General features: G+C 41.3%; 1 protein-coding gene across 2 annotated transcripts in view; it reads right to left on the bottom strand.

Annotated features, from left to right (window-relative positions):
• VPS50 (VPS50, EARP/GARPII complex subunit) overlaps positions 1-18,222 on the bottom strand; it is a 145,105-nt gene that overhangs the window by 37,227 nt on the left and 89,656 nt on the right. The window contains exons 21-22 of one of the 2 annotated variants that reach the window (XM_019533271.1): positions 9,667-9,788; positions 5,114-5,194 (exon numbers count right to left, since the gene is read on the bottom strand). In XM_019533271.1, the coding sequence (XP_019388816.1) occupies positions 5,114-5,194; positions 9,667-9,788 (203 nt within the window). Of the gene's footprint in view, positions 1-5,113; positions 5,195-7,530; positions 8,680-9,666; positions 9,789-18,222 lie in introns of those variants that run through there. The other variant, XM_019533280.1, reaches the window with a different exon arrangement.

The following is an 18,222-nucleotide window of genomic DNA, read 5'->3' as shown; positions in this document are numbered from 1 at the left end:
GGATCCAGAAGGGAAGCCCCCCAAATCCCTTTTGACCGAGTCGCCAGGGAGACTTTTGACTGAGGGCGCAATGGCGTTTGCGCCGGTGTTCATGCAGGCAGGCAAGCAGAAGGGGCCAGAAGAAAGACTTTGGCATGGGTAAGGTGAAGGCACCGCACCAAAAAAAAAAAAAAAAATGGTGTGGATGTGGAGTGCTGCTATGGCCCCTGCCAGGGGGCATCGACTACCTAGGCTTCTCTGAGGCCTCCGCCCAGACGAAGCCCACAGGGAGCTGGTGTCACCCTGCTCCCTGGCCTGTGGGGGATGCCCGGTGGGGTTGGGGGTGGGGGAGAAAGAATGGGGGTCCCCACACCTGTCCACCTTAGGGCCTTGGAAGGGCAGGTGAGGGAGCTCCAGGAGCAGGTCAGCAGGCTGAGGAGGATCAGGGAAGCAGAAGATGAAATTGATGGGTATTTCCTTTCCCTGCAGGGCCAAGCACCAGAGGAAGAAGAACCACATGAGGTGCCCTCCACAGTGGAATGGCAGAAGGTCCCCTCCAGAGCCAGGGCTGCTCGCAGTGGCACAGTACCAGCTGGGGAGCCAGTATGAGGCCCTGGCAACACTGGAGGAAGAGGAAGGTGAGGAGGTCGCTCCACTCACAGAACAGCCTGAAGGAGGCAAGTCGACCCAAAAGAAGAGATGCCGGGTACTCGTGATAGGCGACTCCATCCTGAGAGGAACAGAGGGTCCCATCTGTCGCCAGGATTCCATGACATGCGAGGTCTACTGTCTGCCAGGAGCGCGGATTCAGAACGTGAGAGATGATCCCGGCCCTCACCCAGCCCACTGATTACTACCCCATGGTCCTAACCCATGTGGGCACTAATGATGTGGCCAGGAGCAGTCCAGATCACTTGATAAAGAACTACCAGCTCTGGGAGACAAGCTAAAGGAGACAGGGGCACAGGTTGCCTTCTCATTGATCCTTCCAGTGAGCGGACATGGAAGACACCATGTGACCTGCATCTGGGACGCCAACTTGCAGCTTCATGAATGGCATCTCACAGCAGGCTTTGGCTTTCTGGACCACGACCGACACTTCAGAACAAGAGACATGCTCGGGTGGGATGGGCTTCATCTCTCCCCAAAAAGGTAACCATGTGTACTCTTCCAGGTTGGCTGATCTCCTCTGGTGGGCTTTAAACTATGCTCGTCAGGAGAGGAAGAGGACCAAGGGAGCCACGGTACACCGAACCAGGAGACACCCTCAAGAACAGCCCACCCAAGACAGGTAACGACCACAAGAAATACCCAGGTAAGAGACAGGGGCCCGGATAGTCCTGGGATTGGTTGGGGGGGGCGCATACACCCTCAGGCCTTAATTGCTTCTTCACTAATGCTCGTAGTATGGGGAAAAAGCCCTCCTGCTAGCTTGGGACTTGGGGGTCATGATTTACCACAAAATGAACATGAGCCTTCAACGCGATGCTGCGGCTAGTGAAGTGACCAAAATGCTGGCTTGCATCCATTGATGCTTAATCAAGCAAATCCCAGAAAGTCATTCTCCTGTTGTACTCGGCCTTGGTGAGGCCACAGCAGGAGAACTGCATCCAGTTTTGGGCTCCACAATTCAAAAAGGATGTGGAGGAGCTTGAGAGAGTCCAGAGAAGAGCCACACGGATGATCAGAGGTCAGGAAAACAGACCTTCCGATGACAGGCTGAGAGCTATGGGACTCTTCAGCCTGGAAAAGCACAGGCTCAGGGGCAATCTGATGGCCACCTGTAAGTTTATCAGGGGTGTACACAATTGTTCACCACAGCCCCCCAAGGGGCTGAATGGTTATAAACTCCTGCAAGATTGTTTGAGGCTGGACATAAGGAAGAATTTCTTTACTGTTCAAGCCCCCAAGGTCTGGAATAGCCTGCCATCGGAGGTGGTTCAAGCACCTACTCTGAACACCTTCAAGAAAAAATTGGATATTTATCTTGCTGGGATCCCATGACCCCAGCTGACTTCCTGCCCCTGGGGCACGGGGCTGGACTCGATGATCTGCCAAAGTCCCTTCCAGTCCCAACGTCTGTGAAACTATTAAAACTGTTGAGTTATGGAAGGATTTACCCTTAATCCTTTACATATAACATTAATAAAAAATAAGTTAAATGAAAGTGAATGTGTTCATTGATTTTTTTAAGTTATAGATCCTGCCATTTTATTTTTCAAATGTTCTCCCTTAACTGATTTGTATGCAACATCCTTTTAAAATGAGTGTTTCCTTCACATACTTCATATTTCACTTCAGACTTTTCTCTTTTGTATCCTGTGAAACAATGTCAGGATGATTTATCTTAAATTTCATTCATTTTTCCACACCTTACTAATCGTGCACACATCACTAGTTTTGGAACTCAGGGTCATTAACTAATTCATACTCCCTAAAGTGACTTTACAACAGATGATGAAAAGGTCAAAGGTCCTATATAAGTACTGCTTTTTTAAAAAGTTCTCATAGAACAGTAATTTAGACCCATACACACATTTATTATGTGCCAAGCAGTGGCACCTTCTACCATGCTCTGTTGCAACACAAGCACTATCTCTGGACCAGAAGCAGCATAGCCACACTCAAAGTGCTACAGGTAGGTTAATTAGCCCAAAAGCAGCCGATGTATGAACACAGCAATACTGCCATTTGTTCAGTGGGGGATGTGCGCACAGATGGCCAGCATGTTTGAGGGTGCCTCTATCCAACAGTAAACTTGCCAATTGTAGACTTGCCCACTGACTGCCCAGCAGAAAGCTACTATCAATTGGCAGTGGCTGCCAGAAGGTTAAAACTCTACCTCTGACATGAAAGAGTAGACTACATCTCTGCTGCATGCTGGCCAGAGAAAAGAAAAAGAAGCACAGGTCCAGGCTGCCATTTCAGCATGTCCATGATTCCATCCAGCACAATAAAATCAGCTTCCCTGCTTAAGACATGCCCCAATTTTGGAGAGCTATTTTTGGGAAAGGGTTGTGTGAAGTATGCATGTAAATACTGTATAATAAATACGCATCTCTATGTTGCGAGCCATTTAAGGCATGAAAGATTTGGGAAATTATCTCTATAGACAGCCTTAAATATTTGTATTTCAATGCAAGTAAGAGCAATCTACTTAAATTACACACAAACCAGTATATGTGATAGGAAACCAGTTCAAATCTGTAACACAACAGAAGTTCAGTGCACGTAAAACACTTCCAAAATGGCCAAAACCAGTTTGAGAAATGTGGATGATCAGGCTTCACTGCTTTAGGTTAAATTGTTTTCTTGAACTTCTATTGCAGATCTGTTCGATTCAACTTAGCTTACATTCCCCCTGCATGCCAGGATGCTTTGCACCTCTCCCGAAAACCCTCCCTCACCAGGTGGGAGGGCTAGCCTTGGCCCAAGCTATCCGCTCTAGATGAGCAGGGAGGTGTGCTCCAGGGCCCCGGCTCTCCCCCCAGCTTCTGGCCTGGGCCATTGTAGGTATGTGGTTGCATTTGCACAATCAAAAGTGCATGTCTGTTTACTTGTTTAAAGGTTTGAGCTACGCAGCTTAGACTCACCTGCAAAGTTTGAATCAATTTAACTTTGGATTTTCTGACCGTCTGTACTTAGCAAAAGAGAAGCTTATTATTCCCTCACTAAGTTTCTTTATAAATGTTTCCAATCCAGTTGCACTGTATAACTCATCCATTTAGAGGAAGTAGTTCTCACTTTCTAGCTTACTTTTAAGAAGCAGTAATCTGTCAGTCTAGTGCAAGCACAGAAGAGGTTTTTTTCCTCATAAAAAACCCTTAACTGTTAAATTGTCTCATGACATAACTTTCAACATACATGGTAAGGAGAAAACAATTTGAAATCTGTGAAAAATGAATTATTTATCCTCTTTTTATCCTAAGTACAAGTTGCCATGTTAGTGTAGTACCACTGAAATAATCTGTTAAACTGTTATTAGTGATGCAGATATAATTCTAAGGGATTTAAATATATGAAAGTTTGGAAAGTCTGGCAATCATTATTGAATTCAAGACATCTCCAACCAGTAAGTGCTTCCGAAATAGCATGGAGAATTAAAGCAAACAATTAATATTAAGTTTAAACTTTAAATGGAATGAATTGCCACGTGGGTGATTTAATAGAGTACGTAGCATGCCATTACCATCTCTCAGGCAACTCTAGCAAAATAATGGTTTCCTGTAGTTTCCATACATGTGTTCCAAGACATTCTGAAGGATCAAACAACACAGGGACAGACTGGGGAGGTGAGGGGTACACCCCCCTGATTCCTCCTCTACCCACAGTTTAAAGACAACCAACTGGGAAAGAGAAACATTTCTCTTCAGGCAATGATGAGAGATTCAACTGACTTCATGGCTCACTGTCAACCACCTGACTCCTGCTAGTATCTCACCACAACACAGTTGTTCATGACCCTTTATTCAAACCATCATTTGTTCTGCTGTTACCATCTGTTATCAATCCCTACTAATGTCTCTCTTCTATTTCACAGAACTGCAGACTGTTTTCAGCTCTAATTATAAACTTTAACTCAGGTATGGTAACATTAACTTAGGTGCAGAAGTGACCGAGTGAAGCAGAGAGTGACCAGCAGTATTGAAGGCACTGTCAAGATGTTCAAGGAGGCTAGATTTTACTTTATGCATCTAAATAAGAGAGATACATTTAACTATAATGACAATAGCACTAACAAAACAAAATCTTTTGACTACTTTTGCCTGGTTTTTAACTGTATACATAATCCAGCAAATTAATGTACATTCCAACAGTCATACTTGTTTTGCTTTGATCTTAAATAATACAGCGCGAGCCCCCTCACATATTATTAAATAATCTTGTTTCTCTCTAGCTTGACATCAATGTGTGATGTATTATACGTGATAATGTGCCACAGCATCTGCACCCCCCTTATCAAAATCCTAGAATCATCCATGAAAAACCACATAATACCATGAAATAAATTAAGAAATTAAGGCACTAAATATGAGGAAAAGTGAAATTAATAAATGTAATCAGAAAGCATATCCCATACTTTCTATAATATGCCTCTTACTACAGCGAACAATAATGCATCCCAACTTCTTACCAGATCAATCAGGCTCTCTTGGATCCTGTTCAGTGTGGTTCGCAGCCTGCTACTGCTGAGACCCAGTCCTGTTAATTCAAACTGGAAAAAAAAGGATGCTAAACAAGTTAGGAAAGGGGAAAAAAAAAGTCTCCCATCTTATTTTTAGGACTATAAACAAGAAAATGAAAATGTACTGCTTGTTCAAGCCTGCTAAATATTACTTATATATAGAAGCTCAACATATACTCAAAACCAAATCAAAATAAACAGGAAGACAACAAGGATCACTGCATCCAACACCGCATTGATGTAAAGGATGAACTATGTACAGTTCACAAAGATGACTATAAATAATTCATACTAAGAAGTAACTGTTACTCATTTTAGTCTGGTTAAAACAGCTTATTTGGGCAGAGGCACCTATGAGTTTTTATTTCTACAGACCAGCAAGAGAATGAATACACAAACTAGCATGCATTAATATCCTGGCTGTGAAAGTTAGGTACTCAACACTGCGGACTAATATTACTCTTTGTTAACATTTGTCTTCACCAGGCTACAAACCTTTGATCATCATTTGTTTGACGGCAACTTTTAGTTGGAAAATTATTTTCCATAAGTCTTACAGCATTTGTTATTTAGCCTGGATCATGATCAAGCCAAGAAATGTTTAGTCTTCCTGGTCTGTATGGGGACCAAAAGTATTACAAGTCAAATACTCAGCAGCCATAAATCATTATAGCTTCATTCACTTTAGTATAATTATACTGCTTTGCTCCAGCTGAGTGTCTGCCCCAGTGTGTTTTGATAAATGTAGCTACTTATTTGCCAATTTTAACTACATGAAACATGTACATAAAGCCAAACAAAATGGAAATGGAGGAACAAAGAAACATACATTTTCTTGTCCAGGGTCTGCACACTCAGTAAGTACTAGGATATGGTACTGGTATGTGCTTCACACCCCAAAAAAGAAGTTTTCTGAATTATATTTAGACACCGCAGTCCATTGGATTGGATTCAGTGTCAAAACTTTCATGACACAGCACTTGGGAGAGAAAAAACGGGCAATTTTCAAGAGGCTTTTACAAATCAAAATACTTTTACACTGAATATAATCACACTGTACTTTTGCTGTATTTTAAAAGAGAACTCATAGATAGCACGTGTGTCTATACCCTTTATTGCTTCTTGATGTGGAAAAATGGCAGCCTCCATTTTCTTTCAGAGTTTTTACTTTAGAAATACCAAGTTTTAGTTTTCTTCACAAACCTTAAAGGAATGATACCACAAAAGACGAACATTGCTCATTTCTATTAAAAGCCTTTTTAACTCTCAACAAACTAGGGAGGAAAGGCTTTATTGAAAGCAATAACACCCTTCCCTCCCCTTCCCTTTCAGTGAGAACTGAGTTCCTATTTCAGTGTTGAGGTTCCTCCAGCAATAGTAACAGTGACATCAAGATTTGGTGCACCTCATATTTCTAAGTAACAGAAAGAAAATCCCCTTTTATGAAAATGATACTATAAAGATAGGAAAGCCATCCCATACCAGATATTATCTAGTTGTCTGCCTCTTCCTCCCCTTTGTAAGTGACAAGATTTATAATTCAGCAATCTCCTATTGATTGTAGATATTGCTTCAGGAAAGAATGACAGCTGGCCAATTGAAATGGTAAGTATGGCAAATATTTGGATAAAATGCAGGAAAGCAATTTTAAAATGTCTGTGTACAAGAATGGTGACATGTCTTAAACAGCTCCGGTTTAGTTATATTTTTCTTCAAGATGACTGGATGTACACATGGGAAATAACCAGTTGTGAACCAAAAGAGGGAAAGAAATCAGAGATCTACAGTCAGTTTATATGCATTTCAATACTGAACAAAAGATGAGCAGCCATCAAGAATGGAGGCATAGCAACTTCATCCAGCAGAGCATATAATATCAGTATTCAATTATTTTGAATGTTGCTTTCCTGTTTTATGGAAATGTTTACAGAACATATGATGTCTGATAGGATACATTAGCTCCACAAATGGCTAATGATGCAGTAACTCATATGTGACTGAAAGAAGCCAAGTTGCAGGAGAATGTCCCTGATCAGCATACACTGTCTCTAAACATGAACTTCTGTTTTTTCCCCCCAGTTCTCAAAAATAATTTAATAACCAATGCTTAACAAGGTCAACTTTTACTTGGGTTTCATTAGACCAAAGGCAAAAAAAACAGTCTTGTCCAGAAAAAGCTCCCTGAAGACGACAGGTCTGAGTAAGAACCAAGCTAATGAATTTGATAAAGCATATAGTAATATATATTACTATTGGTACAATACATAAAAATATCATATTACCTCACATATATCATACCCCGGTATATAATATTCATCTTATTTTTGAAAGAAAGAATAAAAAAAAGAGGGTTGTGGGGGTTTTTAAAGAGTTTTGGCTGCACAGGGCCAAGTCTTCAACTGACTCATCCTCCCTTTTAGCCGATTCACCTTCCCTAGCTGCTGCTGAACACTGGTGTCCATGGGTGAATATGTGAGTCTGGAAAGAGCTAAAAAGTTTCCAAGGCTGCGAAACTGGAGGCAAGAGACCTCTCCAAATAATAAGGCAATAGCTGATGCTTTGTGGAGCAGGAATCAAACCACGATGCATTTATCCTGAGTAGAAAATCAGCTTCCCCACTTCATATATACACGTTGAATTTGGGGGACTGATTTGGGAAGGAAAGGTGCATGCTGCATGTGAAAAGACACAGTAATCTTCAAGTGGCAAAGTTATCATGTTACTTAGTGCTGCATTCCTGTTTATTCACTTAATTACTACATAAATTCATTAGCCTGCAAGTAACAATTGCAAATTACTGAGATTAAGTGCTTCTGGCTTTCCCATGAATTTAGAGAAGGGTGAGAAGAATAGCTTCAATGAGTACTCCAAAAGTGAGAGGGATGCACAAATAAAGTTCATCACAAATGGTACTGCATCAGAGAATAATGCTAGGTACTCAAGCAGATGACTTAAGTTTTCTATAATCAACTTAAACCATTGTGGGATAGGGAAATTAGTGAAATGGTGAGTTATGTAAATCACCCACAACTGGACATAATGCATCTAGGAGTCACCCAAATAGAATGTCTAGATGCCATTTTCTGAACTGGTAAAATCTATTTTACTGCTTGTGCATTTAATGGCTTTCCTAGTCATTTGTGTGTGCACTTTAATTAAAACATAGCATAGACTCAAAGTTCACAGTAAGCTCAGGCCACACATGATCATCATACTTTTAAGGAAGCATACCAGTATGCTTTAACAAGAATGAATGTTAATGGTCTAAATCACATACCACCACCCATCTTTACTACTTCAAGGACTGTAAAAATTATGTAAGCTAGGACACTGAGGTGCATTACAAGAGGGTTTATTACAGACCCTTTGTAAGCAGTATGTTTCCCATGAAAAATTGCCAAAACAAGTAGACACACTACAGTAACAACACATTTTTAGCCATCAGCTATAATGTTTACCTGCCTAGCACTGTGTTGTTCCCTGCTAGATGTGGAAAGTGAGGAACTTGGTAAGGGCTTTAAAATAAAACAACAAAAAACAGGAGGTACAAAAAATAAATGCAAGGCAATAACAGTAGCAGAACAGCTGATTAAGCCATAAAAAAAACAATTACCTTTAAAAATGTATTTACTGCCCATCTTCCAAACATAAACAAATCCCAAATACATTTGTCCTGCCAAAGAGAACAGCTCAAACCTATTTAAAACCAGATGTTGAGAATCTGTGAATCCATCTGCTATCTGCCAAAGAATTATGATTAACCTGGAAACCTAGACTGTTATTGCTCATGGAACCATTTTTTAATGTATTTATTAGTTTTATAAATGTTTCTCTACAGCAATTCTCCAAAGAGTTGATTTATGTTATTACAGACACTGTTGATGCCCATCTACTTTTCCAGCAAACAAATCCATCAAAATGATACTTTCATTAGATAAAGGGTTAAAATAAAAAGGAAGTACAATATCTGAAAAGCAACGTACTTCAAAGCTCATAATAGCTCAAGTTGGCCACTTGTTCAGCTGGTCTTCAACCACCTTCACTCACACATCCCATAATCTCCTTGCTTCTCTTTAATGTTCTTTGTTTCTTTCCACTACTCATGACTACATAACTTTTTCTATGCCTCTTTCTGTATCTGGAAGAGCCACAACTTTCCTATGCATCAAGCCCTATCTTTTTTTCCAGGCTTTGATTATCTGACCCTAATCTCAGATGCTGAATGTTCTCTCTTGGGTAGCATTATTGGCAGGAGAGGGGTGGGAGGGGAAGGACCCACCAATTAAGAAAAATTAAAACAAGAAACAATAATAGAAAACAACCAATATTTCTTCTAAAAATGAGATTTCCCTAATGACATTTTCCTTTTTTCTTGAGCCTACTAGTCTTCCCTCCTTCTCACCATATACTTAGTACTATACTCTTCTTGGAACAGAGATCTTATCAGTACAGCACAACGTAAACCACTGGTACTCTAAAAAGGAATAATACTTTCTACCTACCGTGTCATTTCGGCCAAAAAATGTATATACTGCATATAGATAGTAATCAAACAGTTGGGACATGAAGTGGATCACATCAAATGCAATTGGTTTCAGAATGTTCATCATCTGCATGTATTTCCCTTGAAGATAAAAGATAAAAGTTCAGTTTTCCCAAAGTAGCATGAAGACTATGCTTAATTCAAAATTGCTTTTATAATCTCTATATTATCTAACCTTTAATCCTATATACAGAAACTTAGTGAGAAGTAAATAACTAAAAACTATAGAACAAGAGGCCAGATGTTGTGACTAATGCATTCCAGATGTCCTTCTATTTTTCAAAATTCAGACTTTCAACTTTTTACTCATTTTTTTAATACCAATTTATACTGTAACCCATTAAAGCACTTTACACCATGCAAACTTATTGTTTCAATTCCTATTATTATCCCAGTCTCCAGGAATTTAGAATAAAATTTAAGAATATGATTTTGGTAACAATATGCAAAATAAAATTATAAAAATATTAACAACCATTCTTTCTTTCTCTTTCCATGCCCTCCTAAGGAATGGAGATAGGATAAACCATTCCATATACAGCAACATTTTCAACATCACCACTCAGCAAACTATTATATTTTAGAGGGATACAGATGGCTCATTCCCACAGGACTTAAGGATTCATAGAACATACTATTATAGCTGGTGGGAAGGTGGTAGCAGAGGGAAGAGATCACTGACAACAGTGATATACAAGAAAATTAATATATACTATACACAAAAATATATCCTTTGTTTACCCGAGACCTTCACTGCATTCAATGAACTTCCTTGGATTTATGCCAATGTAAACAAGAGAAGCATCTTCTAAAGCTTTTGCTATTGAACAATGCCAGAAATTGGATACTGGAAGAAAGGAGAACTAAATTCCAAGGATATAGAAAAATAAAGTAGAGACACATTTGAGAGAAAATGAAGATAACACAGAGATGTCAGATAAGCCACACACAGGGGCCCATGAGTGAGACTGACACTGTACCACTCCACCCACCCAACTTCCCACCTACCATTGTATAAGGGGTAGCAGTTCACGACATCCTCTCCCTTCCCATAAGTGGCCAAACATGTCAGGGAATAAAGCTGGTCAAGAATTCTGATTAACAATTTCTCATAAGAAAACACTGATTTGTGAAAGCCAGAACACTTTTGTGAAAATGTACCTATCAATATCAACAAGAACAAAATTGTTGGTAAAAATACAAAAAAGCACATCTAGTGGTAAGGGCACTGACTTGGGATGGGCAAAACAAGGCTGGAGTCCTTAATGCGCCCAATTCAGATCAGAGACTTGAATCTTGGCCTCCTACCTCCATGTAAGTGCACTAATCACCAGACAAATGACTATTTGGAATGGGCCTCTCAATCTCTCCTTTTTGAGCTATTCCACTTTGCATAAATTAAACATGTTTTAGACCAAAGACTAAGAGAGTAACTCAGTAACTAAGTTCAGCTAGGGAACTGCTTTAAGATATTTATACTAAAAACAATCTAACATTCATCGGAACATGCATAGACCTCTGGTTACCCTAAGAGCCTCAGCTTTATTCACAGAATTATTCCTAGAAAAAGAACTGAGACATTATAAATTATATTTAAAACACCTAAATCTCCTCCATTTATAAATGTTTTCTTTTCTCAAATTAGTGAATTATCACACAAAGATCATATAAAGATGATATGCTAAACACTTATCTAAAAAGTTATTTTGGAGGATATTAGCTTCTGGCCTTGTAGTCACCAGGCAAGACCATCACTCTCTTTCGCCCTTTTATGTTAGGCCAGGTATGGTATAGAGAAGCCCTTAAAAAGATTCAGCTCCAAAAAACCCAAAGACTTGCTCCTGACATATTTCCTAAATCAGGGGTTGTCAACTAGGGGTATGCATACCCCCGGGGGTACTTAGGAAGGTCCTAGGGGGTCCATGCAGGCAGGTGGGGATGGAGCACCAACACTCACCACCCTATGCCACTGCCTCCCAGGGCACAGGTGCCGCCCAGCCAGTCAGATGCTGGGGGGGGGGGGGGGGGGGGAGCTTGCACATGGCAGTCATGCCACCACCACTCAGCACCACCACCTCCCAGGAGCAGGGCAACGGCAGCTGTGCTTTCCAACCAGCCATGGGGGGAGAATGGGGGTGGGACAGAGCTTGCATGCAGCTGTCGCCACCACAACCCCTCACTGCCGCTGCTCTGTGTCTGGCTACATGCCACCCCCTCCCCCCTGCTCCGCATTTGGCCACCAGCGGTACACTTATAAAAGGTTGAAAACCCTTGTCCTAGATCAGCATGGCTACAGCAACAATTCAACCCTACTATGCAAGTCAAGTTCAGTTTTCTCCATTAGTTAAGTTCTCTCCTTGGTGGAGAGGAATCGCCCAGAATTTCAATTTGCTTTTCTCACTTTTCTCTTCCTTATGCTATGATGAAAGAATCTGGGGATCCTATTCTCCTTCAGGACTAAATGTCTGAGAGTTTTAAACCTGGTTTAATGATCAATGGGAAGCTGGTACACTGAAGTGTGCACTGGATAAAGAAAATCCTCTAAACTCACATTTGGCAGATGCCTATTGCACAACTTGGAGCTTTGTTACTGCCTACAGACTTATTCTTAAATATGCTTATAGTACATCAAAAGCCTCTGGCAGTTGCAACAATATGCGTCATGGGGGCTGGTATTTTTCCTATTACCTTGAGAACAATTGTGTCGTACATAAAATAAGGTAGTCTTATAAAAGACGCATCCCTCTGTATCTAAGAGTAATAGAAAAGCATCTCTGATTTCCATATAGAATTTAATTCTAATATCAGAAGTTCTACATATCCATTAAAAATGACAAACGCAATTGAAAACAGTTAGGTAAAAACAACTGTAGGAACAAAATTGTAGTTTATTATTTTCCAGGATAATTATTTGTCTAATTCAGTGAAAGCCATCACTGTGGTGCATCTGAACATTAATTTGACATTGCTACTTTCTGTATTTCTACACAGCTCTGTTCCTATTGCCATATATTATATAATTTGGGCCAAACCCAGTACCATACTACTAATATTTATAAATCACTTAGTGTAAAATTTGTTCTTGTTTAAACATATAAAAGCCGTAATATTTACTATTTAGCACACTTTCAAGGTTAGTAAACTCCTGACTTCACCTATTAACTGTGTGTTTACTCTCACTTCATAACCTCTTGATCTAGGATGACACATGGTTTAATTATTGCTGTATGAATTAAGAACAGTCACAGAGCAGTTTTTAAGATCAGTCTATACTTTGCCTTCCATGAAGAAAAAGCAAACAGACCAAATATCACACTTCGGGTAACCTGAACTCACAGATAAGTTTCAAGGTCACTTTTATCATTTTTATACCCAAACAGACAATTACGGCCATATCACAGCAGTGGTCATTCTTCTAGGCAGTGGAATTCTAGGGAGCTTCAGATAATGTTTAAGGGCTGATTTTTTTTCACTTATCCTCTATGCTAAAGCACATTTTAAAACGCATATGTAGTTCACATACGACATGAATATGATGTGTCAGTTTGGAAAGATTTTAGGTCCAAATTTTTGTGTTGCTGGCACAAATACACGAGACAGCAGAAGTATAGGATTTTACCCAAGAGACAACGGACAATGCATTGAACATTCTCCTCTCAGTCTTGTCCCTGTAAAATTTTTAAATGCCAAGAACATTTCTTTTATCACCACATCATTCATCCTAATATAACAAATGTTCCCAGAACATTTCCTCCTCAGTTCTTTCCCTAAATTGATGTCAATTTTTCAGCTCCTTTGTATATGCTGTTACCTAGCTGCACTAAGTAAAGTTCACACTTCTATTTGAAAAAAGGTAAAATAAGTTTACTAACCATAAAACTAACATAATTTCTTCTGTATACCTGGATTATTTGGAACCAAAACATTACTTAGATTCTGCGAAGATTGGCATTATAGAAACTCTTAGATAATCTACCTAGTTTTGAGTTGCTGAACTCTGAAGTTTATTGATTTGTTAGTGTAGTCATTAATTTCTTTTTCAAAGAATTATGTAAAATTGGGCTTGGAAGGGACCCCTGATCAAAGCAAGACAAGTCCCAACAAAATCATTCCAGCCAGGGCTTTGTCGAGCCAGGCCTTAAAAATCTCCAAGGATTGAGATTCCACAACCTCTCTAGGTAACATGTTCCAGTGCTTCACCACCCTTTTAGTAAGAAAGTTTTTCTTAATATCTAACCTAACCTTCCCTTGCTGCAACTTGAGACCATAGCTCCTTGTTCTGTCATCTGCCACCACTGAGAACAGTTCAGCTCCATCCTCTTTGGAACCCCACTTCGGGTAGTTGAAGGCTGTGATCAAATCTCCCTTCAGTCTTCTCTTCTGCAGACTAAATACGCCCAGTTATGTTGCCCTCTTTTCATAAAGCATCTGGCCTAGTCATTGTCCCCTGTTAGATTCTCCCCAATCTGTCCACATCCTTTCTGTAGTAGGGGGCCCAAAACTGAACACAGTAACTCCAGGGCTAGGGACAGAATTTGCACATAAACCTATTTAAGTGATCAGAAACTGGTTTAATCCTGTAACAGAATGTAAATTCAGTACACAGAAACCCGTTTCAAAATGGCTGAAACTGGTTCAAGATAAACCTGGTTGAATGTAGTATCAGACTTAACTGATTTAGGTCCAACTGGTTTATGAAACTATTATCCCAGACCCCTTCCTGCTTCAAGTTAACTCAGAGTCCCCCAGCATGCCAACATGCTTTCCAGCCCTGACTGGGCTGTGCTGTCTGCTCCAGAGAGCAAGGCTGGCCCTGCCCCCCTGCTCCCTAGCTGGTGCAGCAAGGGCTGGCTAACTGGCCTCGCTGGCTGCTAACTGCCCCCCCTCCAAATAAACCCCAGGTGGGGCCTGGGGCCAGGGAAGGTGTTAAACTCACCTTCCCCAAAGTATGGACCTGCCCTGACCTGCTGGCTTAATTAATGCTGGCTGCAACTGTGGACAACAAATCCCAAAGGCACCTGGAGGCAGAAAGAGAAAGTGACGAGCAACCCTGTGGAGTCCTGTTGCTCTGGTGCTGGACTGCAAATCCCAGAGACCTCCCAGGCCATGTTTATAAATTTTCAGTTCATAGTTTTTCAGAGAAAAAACTATTCTTGTTCAAGCTTTTATGAATTCAATGCTACTACTTTCCCCACCTCCACCCCTCCCCCCAGGCAGAGCATGGGTTGCCCCCTGTGCTCCACCAGGAAGGGGGGAAAAGCCTTGGAATAGTTGGCAGGCATGCTCTAGTACCCCCAGCCTCTAGCTTGAGCCACTGTTGGCATGTGGGTGCATTTCCTGAATCAATAGTGCTTGTATGTTCATTTGCTTATCAGTTCAAACTCTGCAGAGTAGACTAACCTGCAAAGAATGAATCAATTCAGCCATGGGCTTTTTGACTGCCTGCACTTGGCCTATATGTGGCCTACCAAGTGCAGAATAGAGGGTAAGAATCACTTGCCTCAGTCTACTGGCAACACTCCTACTATTGCAGCCCAGTATGCTGTTAACTTCCATGGCAACAAGAGCACACTATTGACTGCACCTGTACCAGCGCATGGGATTCTTCCATTTTAAGTGCAGGACTTTGTTCAACTTGTTCCTGTTAAACCTCATGAGATTTCTTTTGGCCCAATCCTCCAATTTGTCCAAGTTGCTCTGAATCCTATCCCTGCCCTACCTTCCAGCACACCTACTACTCCCCACAATCTTCCAGATTGTTAATGAAGATATTGAACAAAAACCAACCCCAGGACTGACTCCTAGGGCATTCCACTTGATACTGTCACAGTGAGACATTGAGCCATTTATCACTATTCATTTAGCCTGATGATCCAGCCAACTGTCTATCCACCTTACAGTTCATTCATCCAACCCATACTTCCTAAAATTGATTGCCAGAATGCTGTAGGAGACAATCAAAAGCCTTGTTAAGGTCAAGGTACACAATATCCACTGGTCTCTCCGCACCCACGGAGCCAGTAATCTCATCAAAGAAGGTAATCAGATTGCTCAGCCTCTCATTGACTCCATGCTGACTGTTCCTGATCACTTTCTTCTCCTCTACATGCTTAGAAATGGATTTCTTAAGGATCTGCTCCATGATTATTCCAGGGACTGAGGTAAGGCTGACTGGTCTGTAGTTCCCTGGATCACCCTTCTTCCTTTCTTGAAGATGGGAACTAAATTTGCACTTTTCCATTCATCCAGAACCTCTTCCAACTGCCCCAAGTTTTCAGTGATAAGAGCCAGTAGCTCTGCAATCACATCAGCCATCTCCCTCAGCACCTGTGGATTGATTACATCTGGCCCCACGGACCTGTACATTTCCAGCTTTTCTAAATAGCCTCTAACCTGTTCTTTCACTGCTGAGGGCTGCTCACCTTCTCCCCAAACTCTGCTGCCAGGTGCAGTAGTCTGAGAGCCAACTTTGCCCATGAAGACTGAAGTACAAAAGGCACTGAAAAGGTTGCCTCCCCCATTCAGCAAGGGATCCACACTTTTCCTGACCCTCATCTTGTTGTTAGCATACTATTAGAAACCCTTCCAGTTACCTTTCACATCCCTTGCTTGTTGCAACTCCAACTGCACTTTGGCCTTCCTGATTTCATCCCTGCACGCCCAAGCAATACTCCTATAATCCTCCCTAGTCATCTGTCTAAGCTTCCACTTCTTGTAAGCTTCCTTTTTGTGTTTAAGCTCACTGAAGAGTTCTCTGCTAAGCCAAGCTGGTCATCTGCCACATTGGTTATCCTTCCCGCACATCGGGATGACTTGTTCCTGTGTCCTCGGTCAGGTTCTTTAAAATACAGCCAGCTTTCACGGACTTAATTTCCTCTCAGACTGGCCTCCCACGAGATTCTGCCCCATCAATTCAAAAGTCTGCCTTTCTGAAGACTGGGATCCATACTCTGCTGTTCTCATTTCTTTTCTCAGGATCCTGAACTTGATCATCTCATGGTCACTGCTGCCCAAGTTGCCATGCACTTCTACTTCCCCCACCAATTCTTTCCGGCTTGTGAGCAGCAGGTCAAGAAGAACATGGCCCCTAGTTGGTCTCTCCAAGATTTGCACGAGGAAGTTATCTCCAATGCTCTCAAAAAACTTCCTAGATTGCCTGCACACTACTGTATTGCCCTCCAGCAGATAAATCAGTGACTGAAGTCCCCCATGAGAGCCAGGGCCTGTGATCTGGGAACTTCCATTAGCTGTATGAAGAAAGCCTCATCTACCTCATCTACCATACCTCCTGGTACAGTGGTCTATAGCAGCCAGCCACTATGACATCACCCTTGTTGTTCTCCCTTCTAACTCTAACACAGAGACTTTCAACAGGCCAATCTCCGGTTTCATACTAGAGAGCTGAGCAATCATACAGCTTTTCTCCCTTGCCTGTCCTTCCTGAACAGTTTGTACTCATCCATGACAGTACTCGTCATATGAACTATCCTACCAAGTCTCTGTTATTCCAATCACACCAGTTTTTTTTGTTTTGTTTCTCTCAACTGCAGTAACTAAATGATAGTATTAGTTGGCTCAATTTACACAAAATGGTTCAAATCACCAAATAGATTAGTTGCTAAAATGTAAAAAACATTTCTTCATCCTAGAAGCAATTTAAATGGCAACCCAATGCCATGCAAAGGAAAGGAAAAAAGTCACAGGATGGAAAAGTCATAAATTTTGTTACGACTAATGACCTAAATTTTAGATCAAATCCTCAGCAGTATGCAAATACTTCTTCATTCCTCAGTTGGTCCTATGAGCCAGAATCCAGAAGAAATGTACATAAAACATGCTTCTACATCTACAACTGTGACATCTACAACTGTAGCCACTATCTGAAAACCAAAGAAACTAAGACCATCCTCTTACTTAGCCATAAATGTTGCCATTAATAGATATGACATGCTTACTTTCCAACATTCTGGACTACAGAGCAAGTATAGGAGTTTGGACCAAAACCTGGATCACCTGGAGAGTAGCGCTACATACTGCCATATAACTCTGTCATTAACAAGATGTTGGTTTTCACATTATAGAGAGATGATTCAAGAGAACAAGTAAAGAATACTACAGATCAGGGTGTCTGCCACATAGTTTACGGACTAATGGTGGACAGGCATGAAGTAATGCTAAAAAGAAAAGTAACCAAACAGCACCCACAACTACAGCCCAGACCAACAAGTGAAGCGAATAAACAGGTAAGAGACAGGGGCCAGGGTAATGCTGGGACTAGGGGGTCAGGACACACATCCACAGGAGGCCTCAAATGCCTCTACACAAACGCTCGTAGTATGGGTAACAAGCAGGAGGAACTCACCCTCCTACTGGCTGACACCAGCCTGGACATAGTGGGGATTACGGAAACGTGGTGGGACGCAACGCATGATTGGGTGGTGAATGTCAAGGGCTATAGGCTGTACAGGAGGGACAGGATAGGAAAGAGAGGTGGGGACGTGGCACTCTATATTAA

This window comes from Crocodylus porosus, unplaced genomic scaffold (assembly GCF_001723895.1).
Source record: "Crocodylus porosus isolate Cpor-Errol unplaced genomic scaffold, CroPor_comp1, whole genome shotgun sequence".
In the NCBI taxonomy this organism is placed as follows: Eukaryota; Metazoa; Chordata; order Crocodylia; family Crocodylidae; genus Crocodylus; species Crocodylus porosus.
This window is presented reverse-complemented; position numbering and strand designations above follow the sequence as displayed.